Here is a 19,589-nt window from a genome sequence, read left to right as displayed (position 1 = left end):
ATTCACCATTAAAGCTTGGTGAATGATAAGGCCAAAGAAGTCAAAGTTACTCCAATGAAAGTAATACCAACAATGTCAATACTTTCTGGAGTATCTATTTTCAAACAATCATAAAAATGGGATTATTTTTTTTCCTAAATTCACTGTGGCAAACTTTGCAAAACTTACTATAACAAATAAGTTTAAAGATTTACTATAACAAATAGTTTCTCTGGTCACTACAGAGAAGCTATTCATTACAGCGAGTATCAACTTGTTCTTTACAAGAGCAGATTTATATCTAAAGCTTAAACTGTAATTAAAACTATATTATATCTAAACTTAAAATGTCGTGCAGTTTATAGTGCAATTTGACTTGATCTTCCAGAAATTATCTTTCTGGTCATTTCTGGATGATATTGTATTTGCATAGAGTAAAAAGAAAACAATTTGAAAACTAGTGAGACACAAAAATTACATTCAAGATAAAAATAAAACTTCTAACATACATGATCTGGAGGCAATACCACTAGTCTGGACACATCTCCCTCTTCTGGACTGCTTGTGGTGGATACAGTTTCACTATCCACTGTATCCAGCGTTCTACATTTTGAAATGAAGGAAAAAAGAAAATGAAAATTACTTTTTTTAAAATGTAAAATCATTTAATAAAACAGTAATAAAATAGATGCTGTAAGCTTTTGGTTATACTATACTTAGTTATACTATAAATAAAACACTTGGTTATACTATAAATTAAAGATACCAAAAAATTATATTCTTGGTTTAATCCTTTATCCAAGTGTAAGAACAAGTTTGCACCTGAACTATTTTCAGGACTGGGGCAACTCATATAAAGAAGCTAATGACTTCACATCACTTGCCTTAGTATCCCATAATGCAAAGCACATCTCCTTATCCTTAAAGACATGTATGATGCTCTGCATTATGGGAAGGGTCACTACCCAGACTGGTTTCGATCTGTATTGAGGTCTCATCAGTGGGAGCCAGAGGTGGAATGTGAGATCTTCTTCTTCTGCAGCTTTTCCCACTTAAGTAGGGATTGCTGTTTGTGGTGAGTCTCCTCCACAACTTCCTGTCTTGGGCTGTAGCCACATCCAAGTACTTCATCCTCAAGTCCTCCTCCACCATTTCCCTCCATTTCTTCTTTGGCCATCTGCACTTCCTCTTCCCCTGCACATCCATCTGCATTACCTTTCTTCCCACATACTCTTCCTCCCTCCTCATCACATAAACAAACCATCTCAACCTTGCCTCCTGTATCTTTGCTCCTAAGTTCGTAACTTTCACCGTTCCCCTTACATAGTCATTTCTCAGATGATTCTTTCTGGTCACACCGCACATCCACCTAAGCATTCTCATCTCTGCTACCTCCATCCTGCTGATGCTATTTTTCCTCAGGGCTACAGTTTCCATAGCATATGTCATAGCTGGTATCGCTACAGTCCTGTAGATTTTGCCTTTTAGATTGATCGGCACCCTCTTATTGCATAGCACTCCAGCTGTCTCTCTCCAGTTCCTCCATCCTGCTTGTATCCTGCATCGCACTTCCTTCTCAGCCTCACCATCCTCTTTCATTGTTGAACCTAAATATCTAAAGTCACTGACCTTCCTGATGACATTTCCTTCCAGCTCCAGATCTGTCTCCTGGCTGCCATCCACTTTGCAACACATATACTCTGTCTTACTTCTGCTCAGTCTCATACCTCTCTCTTCCAGTACTTTCCTCCAACTCTCCAGTTAAGCTGCCACTTCTTCTCTTGATTCTGCACACAGCACAATGTCATCTGCATACAGCATAGTCCAAGGCACATCTTCTCTCATCTCCTCCGTCATCACCTCCATCACAATATTAAACAGGAATGGACTTAATGCTAACCCCTGATGCAGGCCAACTGTCACTGGAAAACTTTTTGCCTCTTCCCCAGTGCCTTCCATGCCTCCACTGGGATCCTGTCAGAGGCCCACCAATTTTCCATTCTTCATCCTCTTTATGGCTTCCTTCACTTCCACTCTACTAATGTTCTGCACCACCCCTCATAAGGCTCCCCATCTTCTCTGTGAGTCCTTGCAGTTTCTTCATTCAAAAGCCCTTCAAAGTATGTTCTCCATCTGTTTCTTATATCCACATCCCTCCTTAATACACTTCCTCCAGAGTCTTTGATCTGCCTCACATGTACGATGTCCTCTGATGCCTTATTTCTACATTTTGCCAATCGATAAATCTTTCTCTGTCCTTCCTTTGTTTCTAATTGATCATAAAAGTCTTGATATGCCATGGCCTGTGCCTGTGCAACAATTCTCTAGGTTTCTCGCCTTTTCTCTCTGTATTCCTCTCTGTCCTCTTCCACTCTTGACTTGTCCCACTTCTGCTTTGCATTCCTCTTAGCAGTCACTGCTTCTTGTACATTATTATTCCACCACCCACCCTCCTTCTTCTCTAATCTTTCTGGATGTTTCACCAAGCACCTCAATTGCACAGCTTAGAATTACTTTTGAATTATGTCTCCACCAGTCTTTTACACTTTCTAGTCCATCCGAAATCCTCTCTAACAGTTCCCTCAAATGGTTCCTCAAACTCTCTTCTTTTAAGTGAAACCACTTAATTTTCTTCCTCCCATGGCATCCAAAGGTTCTTATCTTCGACTTTATTTCAAAGTCTGCACACAGCAGCCGGTGTTGCTGCATCACTTGATCTGTTGGGATTACTTTACAATTTGTTACTGCCTTAAGATGTTTTCCTTATAGTCAAAATGTAGTCAATCTGTGAACTATTGTTGCCACTTCTAAATGTTATCAAATGCTCTTCCCTCTTACAGAAAAAGGCGTTCACAATTACCAGCTCAAATGCTACTGCAAAGTCCAAAATTCTCTCTCCTTCCTGGTTCATCATTTTCAATCCATGGCCACCATGCACCCTTTCACAGTCCCCTATTCTGTCTCCCTATGTGTCTGTTCAAGTCTCCTCCGACAATCACCATCTCGTTTTCTTCCAGTTCCCTCATTTCTTCATCTAGCATGCTCCAGAATTCATCTTTTTCTTCTGCTGTACAGCCAACTTGTGGAGTATATACACATAAGATATCCAGTTGCTCTTCTCCAAGACTCAGTTTCATTTGCATGATCCTGTTGTTTCTCCTACCCACTTCCAGTACTTTGCCCTTCATTCTGCCACACACCACAATTCTGACACCATTTCTTCCCTCTTTATTCGCTCCAGAGTAGAACAATTTATACCCGTCTCCTAGTTCCTTCGCCTTTTCCCCTCTTCCACCTTGTCTTCTGCATGCATAAAATGTCCAACTTCCTCTTCCTCGGCACCTCTCTTCCCCTTCCAGTCATGCTTCCAACATTCAACGTTCCCACTCGCAACATTCTTTCCACTTGCTGGGCTTGCTTCCTTCTTTAACTGCACCTGCCCTTGATGGGGTAGCCCTCGTCCACTTCTCGCAGCTGTAGGGCGATGTGGCTGCACATCGCTTAAGGGGTATGCCCTAGCCCTTGTATCACTTTCTTTTCGACTCATTTAATCATATCTAGAGCTGGCAGTTGAGTTTTATGACCGGATGTCCTTACTGAAGTCAACCCTCGCCATTTATCCGGGCTTGGGACTAGCTTGCCCCCGCCCCTCGATGGCTGCAATAGGCGGAATGACATAGTAAGATAGAAAAGATTCATCCCTAGCCTCGAATACTCTAATAGCATTGGGGTAAGGAGCAAGAAGAGAAAAAAGAAGCAAAGAAAGAAGGGTAGAGGACCAGTCTACAGATAATATAACAGATGTATATTACATGAAGTAAGGCATGTTCCAGCATCAGGTACCTCGGGTTTGACATGCCTATACTCACTAAAGTGAGCCCATGAGGGGAGGTGGAATATGGGACCTCAATAAATGTTGAACTGGTTTCGAACTTTATTGAGGTCTCATCAGTGGGAGCCAGACCCAGATTCTTGGTTCCTTTATCCATGTGTAAACAAACAAGTTTGCACCTGAACTATTTTCAGGACTAAACCAAGAATATAATTTCTTGGTATCTTTAATTTATAGTATAAGCAAGTGGAAAAACTTCCAACAACCCATCTCTAATCCAGAGTATTTTAATAATAAGATGTGACACCTTTTGGCTACTCGTATACAAAAATATGACTTCTACATTACTTCAATGTTAGTATCACCCCTGGGTCAGGCTCCTGCTGATGATACCTCAATAAAGTTGAAACTTGTCTGGATTATGACCCTTCCCATAATGCAGAGCATCATACATGCCCATAAGAAGATGTGCTTTGCATTATGAGATACTAAGGCAAGAGATGCGAAATTATTCAAGTTGTTTTTTAAATACATTTTCAAAATGTATAAGGTGCCAATTATTAGATTTGTTTGGTTTTGGGTGTAATAACTTTGTGTTAGTTGAATAAATTTTACTCAAATTTGCTATCTGAGTTCTTTGATAAAATTTGTCTAGCAATCTCAAGTTTCATTTAAATGAATCATGATTTCATTGAGTGGCAAAATTAAACAAAACCATTAAATAATACAAAGTAATAAGTTTATTTTCACTATATAAAATAATTTTGCATTTAAAACTTTTTAAATATTTTAATTCTCTTAATTTTGGTTTCAGTTGAACTAATTTTATCATGAAATTAGAAAATACAATTCAAAATTATATGTTACAAATGATGATGATGATGATGATGAAACTTGGTAGGAACACTTGCCACAAAGTGTTTCTGGTGAGATTTTTTTTGATGACCGGATGCCCTTACTGAAGTCAACCCTCGCCATTTATCCGGGCTGGGCTTGGGACTGCTGGGGCTAGCTTTCCCCCCCCCCCCCTTCGGTGGCTGCAATAGGCGGAATGACATAGTAAGATAGAAAAGATTCATCCCTAGTCTCGAATACTCTAATAGCATTGGGGTAAGGTAAATTGTAAAAAACCTCTACCTTCGTAGAGGTTTTTTACAATTCAAAAATTACATTACAAATAGCATCGATCAAAAGTCTAACCATATATGTGTTGTTTGTTTATTTTCTTTAAAATGGATATGATGCATGATCGCATATCTATTTTAACATGTGTCAAAAGTTCAGACTTTTGTGTTAAACAAATGGAACACTATGTCCTGTTGCAATAATACAGCACGCAATAACAGGAAGCATCATCATATCATTATTATTATTATTATTTATAGGTACTCCATGGACTCAAAAGACTAATCGCAGGAGATCCACACTACCCATTAACACAAGGCCTACCATATATATCTAATTAAAGTTATACCAGAGGTGGTTGTGAGTGTCCAAAGTTATGTTTGGACACTCACAACCACCTCTGGCAATCCATTCTACTCATTCACCACTCTCCAAGTAAAGAACCTAGTCTGCACAGCCTTAGTAACCACACTCTTATACAGGTTCAAAGTGTAGCCCCTTGTTTTCCCTCTACTCCCAATGTATTGAAAAATTTCTTTTGTGTCAATCTTATAGAATCCCTTTAGTAACTGATAAGTTCTATCGTATTCTCTCCTCCACTTGTCAGATAAACTCTGCAATCCACACACACCTTCAATCTGTACTGACAGGGAACATTCCACAGACCTACATGAGCTTGGTCACTGGTCTCTAAATCCTCTTGGTCCCCTAGAAATGCAGGTGACCAAATCTGTGCACAGGTCAACATGTGGCCAAATCATATCCTTATAAAGAGGGATAATAACTTCCCTATCTTTATTTGTCAATGTGTTCATCAATATTCAAGTAATCCTCTGAATTATTTTTTGCCAACTCTTGCAATATGTCCTGTGAATTTCAAATCTCTATCCACCATGACTTTCAGATCCCTAGCCTCATCAATTTCTTGTAATCTAATATTTTAATATTATTATTAAGAGAGACCTCCAGGGAACTCATCGAAGAAGGCCATACTATTCACACCAGCTGTCATACCTGTTTTTGAATTCATTCACACTACTTGCACACACAGCATCCAATGGCAATCTATTCCAATCATGCACCACTCCATGAGAGAAAAATCTAGCCCCCCCCCCTTCTTGAGAGCATTCATTCTCAGCTTCCAAGGATGACCTCGCATCCTTTTTCCACCCTCCATAAAATGAAAAATTCCATCTACCGAAATTCTGTATAACCCTTTCAGAAGCTTGAAAGTCTCAATCATATCACCCCCCCCTCCTCTTTGCTATTGCCTGCAGCTTACAAATTCTCAATCTGTCCTCATAATCAGTATTCCAAAATCCTGATATCATTTTTGAGCTTTGTATCACAATTGTATCACAATCACCACAGAAACCATTAGACCAGACCTGCATGCAAAAGTCCAAGTGAGGGCTTATCAAGGCCTTATAAAGATGCAAAATGACTTCCTTATCTGTACAGGTCAGGTTCGTTTCAGTTACAATTATTCTCTAAGTTTTATTTAAAATTTTTGCTATATCACCCTTGAACTTCACCTTCCTGTCTACTAAAACTCCAAGATCCCTAGCCTGATCCATTTCTTCTACCATAATCCCAGAAATATAATATGACATTGGATATCTAATCACACCAAGGTGTTATTAGATCTCTATTTTCACATGCCCACAATTCTAGCCTATTCAAATCATTCTGCAAGTGCTGCATATCAGCAGCACTCCTGATTACCTCCTTACCTATCATTGCATCATCAGCAAATAGGCATATATGTCACATGTCAAATCCTTCCCAATGTCATTAATGTACAGACTGAATAACAATGGACCAAACACTGATCCTTCAAGCACATCACTGGTTACCTTGAATCTTGCAGATTGACACCCCCCCAACCCATATATAACTTTTTGATATCTGTCAGTCAGAAATCCTCTTATTCATGCTAACAGTTTATAATCCAATCCTCTATTCTCCAATTAACATTATTATAGAGTGTAAACAAGTTGTTAAAACATAACATTCCCTTATTAAACCCACACTGTTCGTTGTAAAATAGAAATTCTTAGTACACTCATTTCTGAATGTGAGTCCTAATCAACTTTTCCAAAATCTTCACCATCACTCCTTAGATACTGATTGGTCAATAGTTGGATATGCCAGTCATTGCACCAACCTTGTGCAATAGGATTACCATACATTCTTTCCACCCCTGTGGAATCTTTTGCTGTTCTGAGACTCAAATTATATAGCCAGGAATAGTCAAAGGAATAGCCAATTGCAAAATTTTTATTCAGTTTGTGCAACAGCCCTAGTATTCTTCCTCATACAGTGAAGAGGTAGCGGCGAGTTCAATGTTGCACATACCAGGTATTTTGATAGCTTTTAGCAAAATGGCTGCTCATTATGAACAATTATTTCTGCATCAGTCACATGCATACCATCTGCATTTAGTAGAGATTCTTTCAAATTCATTCTTTCTTTTACTTGCAGCATAATGACAGAATTCTTTTGGGTTGTCTTTAACTTGAAGAGCCAGTTTCTTTTCATACTCAGACTTAGCTTTCTGTACAACACTTGTGACTCTTCTGGCCTGCTGCTTAAATTATCATAATTGACATCATCCTTATGCACACAGTGTTTCTTCCACAAAATATTTTTCTTGCAAATCTCTTGCTTAATTAGATTACACATCCATTTTGTTAATTATTTGTATGTCGCACCTTATTGTCTTTTATAAATCTTATCTATAGTTTTTTCTTCTTTCTACTAATTGTTTTGCTGTTCCTGTTCCAGCTGCAAATATACAATGCTTAGTCTTAATTAGAGCCGATTTCTATCAGACACCGTTCTTTCTAATGGATCACGTGTACTATTCTTGCAGACAAAGAGAATGCTCCAGGCGAGAGCCAAATCCTTCTATTGTTGTAGATCTGGAGTTCGCTCCTTTTTGGAATCAAGAAAAATTTATTTGTTAATACAGCTGCGCCATCTTGATTCCTATACAGGAAGGATATTCCTATCAGAGAGTTAACATGCAGATAATCACACGACCTTAGAATCTATTATTTATTTATACCCTATTAGTTTATTCCTCAATCAGTAGTCATAACCAAATTTTCTCCCCCCCCCCCACTTGTTACACTGGCGTGAGAAATCAGGCAAGTTTCTTAGGTATAGAAAACAAAAACATTTATTTTACACCAAGGTATTGTACACAGAGATCAAAATTTATCTTCAGACATATAATAACTTGTTCTTAAAAGGATATCTCAAAATTTCTCAGACAATCTATCTAATTATAACTAAGTAGTCACTTAACACATTTCCAACAGATCAATTAATCTAATTCTCATTAACTTATCACAGTTATATAAATGAACATTCCTTCAACTTCCCAGATTAGACTACAATATACCAAAATTCTATGAGTTCAATTCCCACTGAGGCATGAGAATTTGTGATGTATTCAAATGGGTAGTAGCTTCTAAAGTAACTTTCACTAAGACCTTTTAGACTCTGGTATATTATTTCTAAGACAGTTTACAAATTATCACTTACAAAATTCCGTTAATAAAATATTAATACATTAAAGTTTTCACTTACACCTATGTACAAGCATTTCCTTTTTATAGAGTTTTTAGATCCTAGTAAAATCCTGAATGAAATGTTCAATAACAAATTGAACCTTTCATTCCAGATTTAACAATTTCACTCCTACTCTATTTATTCTTTGAACTCTAGGAATACATTCTGATATCACATCATTTAAGTATTTTTTAAACACTTCCCATGTGCAGAACCCAACATACTCCTCAGGTGGTTATAGTTTCCTGCTTTGTAATTCAGCATTTAACCTTTTCTGAATGGAGCATTCATAAACTTAGACAGTTCCCAAGTGAGTACACATGATCACTGTCACATGCTGATTGAGGAAGTTGTCTGGTAACAGCTCAATAAATTCAATTTCATTTCATTCTTCTCATGCAATTTCACAGATACCCAGTCAATGTTCAGATAATTCAAGTCCCCCATTATGATTACTCTTTTTGCAACCATTGCATTTATTTGATGATGCATTTCTTCATCACTAGAAACCGATCCACTAGGTCTGTAACAACACCCCACTATGTATTTAATCTTGTACCTCACACCAGATGGCTTCAAACTCACTGTCATATGGAAAACTGTTACTAGTATTGTAGTCATACATCTCAACTATAACTGGATTCAAGTCATCTGATATTATTAGCAGCACACCTCTCCTGTCCTATTTATCCTTCCTAAAAATACTATACTCTTTGCAGTCAGTACCAGTTAGTATGTCTGATTCTGACAGCCAGTTCTCACTAATGACTACAACATAAGGTTCCAATATATTAACCAAGGCAACAAATTCTACTCCTTTGTTTCTGATACTCCTAGCATTCGTATACAGACATGATAAGTTATCTGCATGTTCCTTTGTATATCCTTGTCTGTGGCCTCTGACACAATTAGACAACTTTCAGATCTCTATTCATATCTAGTTCCTTACTTATGCAGACATCTTTACACATGCTTGGTAAGTCCGAATCGGATGAACAGAATCGTTCTCTCTCTTCATAATTATTTCCATAATAAAAAACCATTCCTATCATTAACACAGTTACCTAACATTGTCACTCTTACACACAGATTCTCATGATTCCTCCCATCAGAATTTAATTTCCCTGAATCTCTGTGTTAGGTCTCGTATCAATAATAATTTTTCAAGACTTCTCATGTCAAACACATTCAAGTGTAGTGCCATCCCTCTTATCCAAATCCAATCTTCCCTCAGACTCACTCCACACATCCAAAAAGTGACAATCGTTCCTTCTACACATCTAAGAAATAGCCTGCGCATTGAATCATTTGCCATCATAGTCCTTCTTCATAATTCATTTCCATCACATTCTATCAAATGTATATTGCTTGCATTATATTTTTAATTTTTGCTCCGGAAAAACTTGACGTTATAACCCGCTCATCAATGCCATGTTTTATGATAGAATTGCCATACTAAATAACATCCTTCTTTTTACAATCAACATTACTTACCAGATTTTTGTTATTACGCACTAACTTACCTGATTTTGTGCTTTGCTGTTTTCCATTATGCTGCTGAACTCTTTTATTCTTCTGTTTCTAAATGACACTCGACTGTAGCCAGGCCCGGAGTTGGAGTTACCAGGCAGAAGCAAGGTCATCTTTACTGGGATACCGGGATAAGAGTCTCGGTAGCTTGCTCCACCTTTGCTACGAGTTGCCTGGTGTTGTACTACTTACCCAGGTAAGATAGTACAACACTATATTCAGTCCTGAAGATATTTTCAGGTGCAAACTTTGTTTGCTCTCACTGGGATAAAGGATTAAACTAAATTTATTATAATCTAACCTAGTGAAAAATAAACTTTCAACATCTTTCTCTAAATCCAGAGTAATTTAATAAAAAAAAGGTGGCAAACCTTTTGGCAACTCTTATAGGTAAAGATGACCTTGTGACTGCTTCTGCTTTGTATCTCCAACTCCGGGCCTGGCTCCCACTGAAGAGACCTCAATAAAGGTCGAAACTAGTCTGGGTAGTGGCCAATCCCTTAATGCATAACAGTATACATATCCACAAGGAGATGTGTTTTGCATTATGGGAGATACTGGGATAGGAGTGTTAGTATCTTGCTCCACCTTTGCTACGAGTTGCCTGGTGTTGTACTACTTACCCAGGTAAGATAGTACAACACTATATTCAGTCCTGAAGATATTTTCAGGTGCAAACTTTGTTTGCTCTCACGGATAAAGGATTAAACTAAATTTATTATACTTAGGCAGGACTTCCCTTTTACAAAAACCAATGCTGCTCCCTGTAGAGTATCATATTCCTATCCACCCATTCCTAAATTTTACTTTTAACCAACTTTTCCAATAATTACCACCACTCCAGAGATACTAATTGGTTTGTAATTTGTAAAATAAAAATTGTAATTTGCTACAGCTGTCTTGGAGCCACCTTTATGTAATGGAACTATCTTTCCCTTTTTCCACTCCCTTGGAACCTTGCCAGAGCTGAGACTTAGATTAAACAAATTTATTAACTTTTTTATTTGTTTAATTAATAAACAAAGTCATTAACTTTGTTTGTAGCAAGTTAGTTCTATAAAGTGTGTCCCTAATATTGAAAAATTCAAGTTTATTTTATGATGTGTGCAACTTTTGGACTGCCTTGTATAAGGGAAAACTTTAGTGAATAGGGGAGGCTACATAATGTGAGGGAGATAGCATCTATATCCCTCATGGATTGGTTGCAGTTGTTTTTGAATTACAGCCAAAACAACTCTGACGAATGTATTATGTCTGTAAGTTGCATGATTTATTTTGGTGAGTTTACCTGTTTTGCAGGAACAAATAAGGAAGAGAGAGTATATCTTAAGTATCATTTTGTTATGCCATATGCCAAAAAAACTCCACTAAAATGCTGGCTCATGTAGACTTGATCTCATGCCACTGATCCCAGACAGGTCTGCAGAAGAGCTCTATTGCAAATATCTTATTCTACCTCACTCCACAAATGTTCCACTGAAAAAGATCCGGTAACTAAGTGTACCAACAACGCATAGTAACATCACCCTCAACCTCCTAGAACCATTGCCAAATAATCTGTGAGTTATAACATGGTACAGTATTAAGCCAGAAGTAACCATTTCCAAACAGATATACTGTGAACATGGACTGTGAAATGTTCCTGGTCAGAAACAAAGCTCAGGTTAGCTGTGCCATTTTAGACGTGACCCAACTAGTATATCAGGAGACCTAACATACACCAAGGAAGCATTTCCACACTGCTACCAATCTACAATGCTGTCACCTGGCACAATGAGTCTATTGATTCATGCTAATGGCAGAACCAGGATATGGTTGTATTCTCAACATGGAATAAGAGGAATCAGGATTTGCTAGACTTAGTAACCTTCTTCTACTACTTGTGTCTAATGTCAGTGTTTCCATGCTGAGAACAATGTACTGAGAACTGCTATTTTCAGTTGAAAAGAATGGAACTCAGTGAGATCAACTGTAGTCTATCCTATCTGTGATAGGACACCACATAATGTGCATTTTAACATGCTACTGAACACTACTGTTAGTAGCCACCTTTTGTTAAACTGTGAATGAAATTGTTTTGTATGTTTTTATTCTTCATTCACATTTAACATAATCTACCATATACTAAGCAAGACTTGTTTAAATATTAATTGTTAGTCCCTTGCTTAAGATTTATTATTCATGTATTATCCTTGAATTTTATCAGTTGTTATTTAATTATATAATTTTAATGTATATTATACTATTGAAAGGACTCTGTAGTAAATAACATTTATCTTATCACTTTATTCCTTCAATAATATTATGAGGAATTCTATGTATGTAACTTTTATGTGCCTTATATAAACTGTAACATATGTTTTAATTATTATTATTTGTAAATGAAAATGAAAGAGAAATTAAGTAACTATAATATTTTTATTATTATTTTTCATTACTCAATGTAAAGGTATAACCTTATGTAATGCTAATGCTTATGTTTACGTTCTGTTTTGATCATTGCCATGGAGATAGAAATAAAATAGAAAGCGTGAGCGTAGGGCATGAGCTTGGATAATTGGGAGAAAAGGAATTAATGAATTGGACGGAGTGAACAAGTTTAGGCGGGAAGAAGGAAGGCATATAAGCAAGAGGTAAAAGTAAACAAGGACACTGAGGGGCAGGAAATTCAAGGGAGTAGCATTCAGAAATGTACGGAGACGAGGAGAAAACTTATAGACAGCTGAGAGTAAAGTCAGCAGTGGCAGTAATAGGAATTTAGTACCGTAATAGGATAACTAAAAGACCGGAAGATTAATAGAAGATTCAGAATAAATCCACTAAGTTTTAGAATTACTACGTATTCCTATATCGCTTTAAAGAAGGATTGTACAAAGCTCAACTTGTTATACAGTAGTAAACATGGAATAATTATTCTGCCTTATAGTAAGCCCGTCAAGAATTGTGTAGCGCGATAAATAATAATTCACTTATCTCCTTGAAGAATTCTTTTGAATACTGTTCCATCGGAGTAATAAGTGAATATAGTTTTGAAATGTGCTCACATTGAATCTGATGTGCTAAGGATTAATCTCGGTAAGAACAGTCCTATTTTATTTTATTTCAGTATGAAGTTTTAAGTGATAGCTCCATCTCAAATATCCTAACATTTACTGTGGTGTTTCACTGAATTTAGCCGAAGTTAGAAGTTTGAAAGTAATTCCCCTTGGAGTAATAACTGCCATGATTAATAATGTTATAAGTGCTTGCTAAGTGTTAAATATTGAGTGTAACTGAGTGATACCAGCAAATTTATTTAGCAAGAAATTCTGTAGTATTGATCAGCATGAACAATCTTTGTTATTGAGAGAACTGTGAATTTTGTATCTGAAGATTTGAAGTCTAATTTAATATGAATGGTTTGACCTGAAGAACTAAGTTAATTGTATTATCTTATTTTCGGAGTTAAATTTATGTACTTGTCATATAACCTTGTATTAAATGTTTTGTTTTATTGATTTCAATATTGCGTGTGCCTGATTCTTTTTCATTGCACCGTTCATAAAAAGTTCAAACCTTGCAGGAGCCCTAAGTGAAAAATATTAAATTCAGCCTGTATGAATAAGGAGACTGCTAAGTTAATTGAAGATTGATTCTACTATTTTACATAGACTAATCTAAATATAGGGTGGTGCAGTATAAATATAAATTTCCCTATATTTTGATTAGTAATCAACCAGCAATTAATTGATTTTATTAAGAACAACATTACAACAAGATGGCGAACCATAGAGCCTAGAAGGATGTTCCAACACTTTCACATCAAACCATTTCAAACCACAGAACAGTCATCATATAGAGGTGGTCCATTTTCAAAATACTCTAGACCACTGTTTCATAAACATCACAGTAGAGCAACAAGTCCATCCAAGAGCAACTTTCTCTGTGATTGGCAAGGGTTTGTTTGGCCCATAACTGTTTGAAATGTATCACCGCTCAGCACAATAAAAAGGAATCTTAGTTTATACCAATATAACAGGAAGAAAAAAAATCTGCTTACCCATCATCCTTCTCTTCTTTTCTGCTGCTCATATCAAAAGAAAGGCTTGTTATACCTTTCTTTCCTTGTTCCAGGTCTGCCTCAGTCTTACCTGGTCCTTAATTTAAAAAAAAAAAAATTTAATTGTAGTATACATCAAAACAAGTAAATAATTTTGTAGATATCAGTCTTTAAATAAACTGCCATCAGCAGACATGGTTTCATTGTCAGTAAGAAGTAGCTGAAATTGTAATTACTAGTACCTTTCAACACCTGACGTTTCATGCATTCAATTTTTATTCCAGTAACCGAGTTATTTGTTTATGTTAATTTTCACTACAGTAAACTCACATGGACTATATAAACAGTTCTTTTTTTTTTTTTTAAGTGCAAGATTTGTTACAGGGAATTTCTTTAGAACAGCACAACTAAATTATACTATGGTAGGTTTAACAAACAATATTAAGTTTGTTATAGCAGATGAATTCACTACAGCAATAGTTCTTGATGATATAGTGAAAGCAGACTGTAAATGGTTTTAACTTCTCTTGATTTGTTCTTTTTGTCAATATGAAACAAGATAAACTAATGTTGCTCTTTCCAGACTATTATTAGCATTTTTTAAAATAACTTGTTAATTAATAATCTTAATGCATTGGAATGCATTGCCTTAGAGAGTGGTTGGAGTGGGAATGGTTAATGGGTTCAAGGAGTGGTATGACAGACTTTGTATTTCCTAAAAATGACCTGCCACAATGAGTCTTTTGACTCCATGGAGACCTGGATAATAATAATAATAATAATAATACTGTATTTTTTTTGCCACACACTATATTAAAAGGGTTTAATTAGTTTGCTATTATTATTATTATTATTAGTCTCCAAGGATTTATTGAGAGAGGGCAATCTACTCTACCATACATAACCATGCCAACACAATTCTTTGCAAACAATTCATCCCCAACCGTTCATTGTGAGGAAATTCATCATGGAAAATTCACTGTAGGAAATTTCTTTGGAAGAAAAAATTCTTCATGAGAAAATTGAAATAATACTATAATGATATATATGTATAAAAAAAAAAAAAACATATATGCAAAACAAGAAATATTTTAGAAAATATAGTTTATTTCTGTATTATTCATTTAATTATATGTCATTTAATTTTTTTATTGGGATTTTAATATTTTACAAAAATGTGACAGGGTAGTTAGAGATAAGAGTATCAAATTTAACAATGTTTATTTATTTTTGCAACCTTTCACTCATCCGAGTATATGTATTTATTGGATAGTTCGACCACAGATGAGAGGACCCTCGACACGTCTGCACATGGCAGAAGAAGGCAAATCCATTCTGATAATAGGTAATCAATCTGTTTCGATGAGTGTTTATTATTATGTTAGAAAATTAGCTTTTCTTTTATGAACATGCTACTTTTTAATGTGGTAATTATTTTGCTTGTATAACAGTTGGAAAATTTCATGTATGAAGTGCATGATTTTGTGTATTGGGTGATGAATTCATAAATCTCTTATTCTTTTCTCCTCTTCAACATGAATTGACTCTTCTTGGCACCCTGCCAACTACAGTATTCTCAAATGTAGGCAGACTATGTGTGCTGTATATATATATATAGTTTTATTTTATTTATTTTTTTCATTGATCTAATTCAGAAGATGAGGTACTTTCATTTATAAGATAATGTATTTTGGAACTGACTCCACTTTTCCTGCATAGTAAAGAGATTTTGAAGGCTATTGCAATTCATCATATAAATTAGCCTAAGTCAAAATTCTCCATCTGTGGCTGAAATATTAGTCTTCACCTTATTTCCCAATATTACTATTGTATGAAACGAAGAAATTTAAAATTGATATCTGATAACATTTGTCTTCTTAAATGAAATAATAACAAATGTATACATTCTTCCATAGTGGTTGTAGACCAAGTAAGTTAACCACTCAGCCAACCAGGCCAACTATTCCAACTACAGATATACATGCTTCCATAGTGGTTGTAGACCAGATAAGTTAACCACTCAGCCAAAAGATGAAGTATTCTCATCAACTTCTTAGTTCAAAAAAGAAAAAAAATATTACATCTGATGTGATGTTTGGTGTGCCCACACATCGCATCTGATGTGTGGTCAAAAAAACAAAATCATCATAGCAGAAGGAGGGTAAAATTTTTCCAGTGCAGAAAGGTGGTGATAAAGCTGTATATCCAGAATTGCAGTGAAGGTACTGGAGAGACTGGTGAGAAGTATGATACAGAAATGGGTTGATAAAAGTAGTAATCTCTGTGGTTATCAACATGGATTTATTAAAAGGAGATAATGTTTTACCAACTTACTTAATGTACTATAACAAATCAATAAATGTCTTGAATAAGTAAGATGCATATATAGTAGTATACTTAGATTTTGCAAAAGCTTTTGATAGACTCCCACATGACAAGCTATTAAATAAATTGAAACAGATGGGAATGAATAAGACTTCTGAGCTGGATCAGTGACTGGCTGTCATATAGGTATCAGAAAGTTGTATATGGGGGGGGGGGGGGAGCAGAATTCCAAAAGAGGAAGTGGTGTGCCACAGTAAGTGGAACTGTCGGTTCAATGTTGCAAAGTGCTATGATTTGAAATTTGGTAAGCAACAATGGGATGCAAAGTATACATTTGATAGGGAAAGTTTAAAGGAGGCGAGAGATCTAGGAGTGATATGGAGGACAAGGACCTGAAATTCAGGGGCCACATTGTACAAGTTGTGAATATGTCACAAGATAACTACAATGATGCAAAAGAGGATATTAAACATCTAAAGAAGAGACTGGCTGATGAGGAGAAGGAAGTTAGTATTATCAAGAAAGGGTCAAGGGATAGTCATATATCACCGTATATGGGGACTCAATCTCTACAAGTGTACAAATCTATAAGGATTAATAAAGTAAACAAAACATGCTTTCCTGGTGGAACAATGAAACAAATAATGCATTGCAGAAAAGTAAAGAGAGGACATCAAAATTAGTGGTAGTCATGGGCACAAATGACTTAGTTGAGGGAAAAAGAGAATGTCAAATTGAGACTTACGAAAGCTGCTGCGGCAAGTAAAGGAAAATAGTGTTGTTGGAAAAGTCAGTAGCATGTTGCCCAGATATGACAATAATGAATTGAGAAAAAGATCAGATAATGAATAATAAGATGCCTGAGTTGTGCGAGGCAAAGGGGTTCACAGTTTGTAAATCTATGGAATAAATTTGAAAGAAAGTTGAAATGATTTAAAGTTGATGGATTGCATTTGAATGGGTTTGGTGTTGGGCATTTAGAAAGGCTATTGTTTTCTGAGAAGGCACAGAGTCAAGAAGTTAATGCAGTAAATGTTCCGAGTCTACTTGCGAAGCAGGACAGTAGAACTAAACAGACAGTACGACAAGAAGAAGATGGATACAAAGTTGGAGATGTGGTTGCGGCAGCACATGATGATGATAGAAGACATAAAAGTGGGGATGAGACAGGTAGGAAGGGAAATCAGAATCAAGACCAGGAAAATGGTAGTGGTCAGACCGAAGAGAATAGTGTGGTATAGCAGCTAGAATAGAGAATGTTAATGCTGGAAGAATGCCTCAAAGACAAAGAGATTGTTATGTTTGTAAACAAATGTAAGGAGTATTCAAAACAAGAGAGCTGAGTTTGTTGCACTGATTGAGTCAGTATGCCTAAAGATAACTGGATTAGATGAAACTTGGTTGTCTGAGGAGGATGTGATGTCAGGAAAAGAAATGGAAGGATACAGAATTTTCCATAAGGATAGGAATGTGAAAAAAGAAAGGGGAGTGATGTTAATGATTGCAGAGAAATTGTATCCACAAAGTGTGGAAATTGATAGTGCTTGCACAGATTTGGAATATAGTATCTGACACAAGCAATGTATAATTGCATACCAAGGGTTAAACAAGTAAATAGAGTAGAATGCGAGTGAAATCTAGCATCTATCTAACAAGTAAATAGAGTAGAAATAGAGTGAAATCTAGTATACTGTGTTGGAATAGAAAATGCTACAGAGGAGACACAAGAGAATCAATGTTGATCAGATCAGTGAAGAGTGTAAAGTGCAGGCTAGGAAGGTAATGAGCATGGTAAAGAAAGAAAAGGTGCAGTATGAGAGGAGGTTTGCTAGTCAGGCCAAGGTTAATTCAAGGGAATTTTGACACTGGTCAATAGTCATGGCAGGAGAATAACAATTGAAAAGGATATAGTGGAATTATTGAACGAGAACTTTATCAGCGTATATTATACTGATGTAAATGATGCAGTGAAATATATTATTATTATTATTATTATTTCGGGCGACTCCAGGAGTCCTTAGACTCATCGAGGGAGGCCCTAAACATCATGTCCACACAACTATGCGATTACATTCTCACAGTATCTATCATACCTTGTCTTGAACTCGTTCACCGTCATAGCACCCACAACAGACTCTGGCAGCTTATTCCACTCATTTACCACTCTAAAAGTAAAGAACCCAAAATACAGAAAGGAGACAAGTAAAAGAATTGGAAGTGAAAGAATCAGAGGTGTATCAGGTGTTCATTGGGTTAGATGTTAATAAGGTTGTGGGAATGGATGATGACATATCACCACATATTCTTAAGGAATGTGTACAACAATTAGTTATAATGAAAATCTTGCAATGGGTAGAGTTCCTAAGGATTGGAAAAAAGGCAAAATCATCTCAACACCTGTGACTTTTGGTTATGGGGGGGGGGGGGGCATCTGAATTTTTGTGTATGAAGGACATGTTTCTGATTTAGCAAAACTTGAAAGAAAGAATAACACATCATGTGAGGCAAATCAATACAGATCTGTTGCATTCCTCTGTAGAAATTGTCATTCACAGAATGCAGTTCTTAGAACATCTGAAAGGAATACATATTGAACCACATCTGTAAGTTATAGAAACACGAAAATTGATTTGTTGTGTATCTCCTAGCCATTACTATTTAATTAATCCCAAATAACGTGCGTATAGTGTGAAATGTCCCTGGTGGCAGAATTTTGTACTTTTTTTTTTTTTTATCTCTTCTGTAAACCAAAACCCCATGTTCCAGAGTGTACTTACACCAAGTTTGGTTGAACTTTGTCCAATACATTTTTCACTACAGGGCTCTGAACATCTTTTCTTTAATTATGGCCACCCTGTATGTATGTATGTATGTATATATATATATATATATATATATATATATATATATATATATATATATATATATATATATATATATATATATATCAGAACATAAAAATATATAAAAATATACATATATACATAAAAATGCAAAATGTATATATATATATATATGAGTCAGAGAATAATGGCAATGCTGAAATGAACCTTGAGATGTAAAGATAAGGAAGTCAATTTGCCTTTTTACAAGGCCTTGATAAGACCTCACTTGGACTATTGTGCACTAGTCTGGTCTCCAGTTTTCAGTGATGATTCTGGTATAGTGGATTGAGTGCAA

At 35.9% G+C, this 19,589-nt stretch overlaps 1 protein-coding gene across 1 annotated transcript in view; it reads right to left on the bottom strand.

Annotated features, from left to right (window-relative positions):
• LOC150097286 (coiled-coil domain-containing protein 40-like) overlaps window positions 1-19,589 on the bottom strand; it is a 298,600-nt gene that overhangs the window by 254,486 nt on the left and 24,525 nt on the right. The window contains exons 2-3 of the mRNA XM_090406906.1: window positions 14,085-14,181; window positions 489-582 (exon numbers count right to left, since the gene is read on the bottom strand). Coding sequence (XP_090263032.1) covers window positions 489-582; window positions 14,085-14,181 — 191 coding nt within the window. The remainder of the gene's footprint in view (window positions 1-488; window positions 583-14,084; window positions 14,182-19,589) is intronic.

Source organism: Typopeltis vanoorti, chromosome 17 (assembly GCF_054136105.1).
Source record: "Typopeltis vanoorti isolate ZY-2024b chromosome 17, IOZ_Tvanoo_1.0, whole genome shotgun sequence".
Lineage (NCBI taxonomy): Eukaryota > Metazoa > Arthropoda > Arachnida > Uropygi > Thelyphonidae > Typopeltis > Typopeltis vanoorti.
This window is presented reverse-complemented; position numbering and strand designations above follow the sequence as displayed.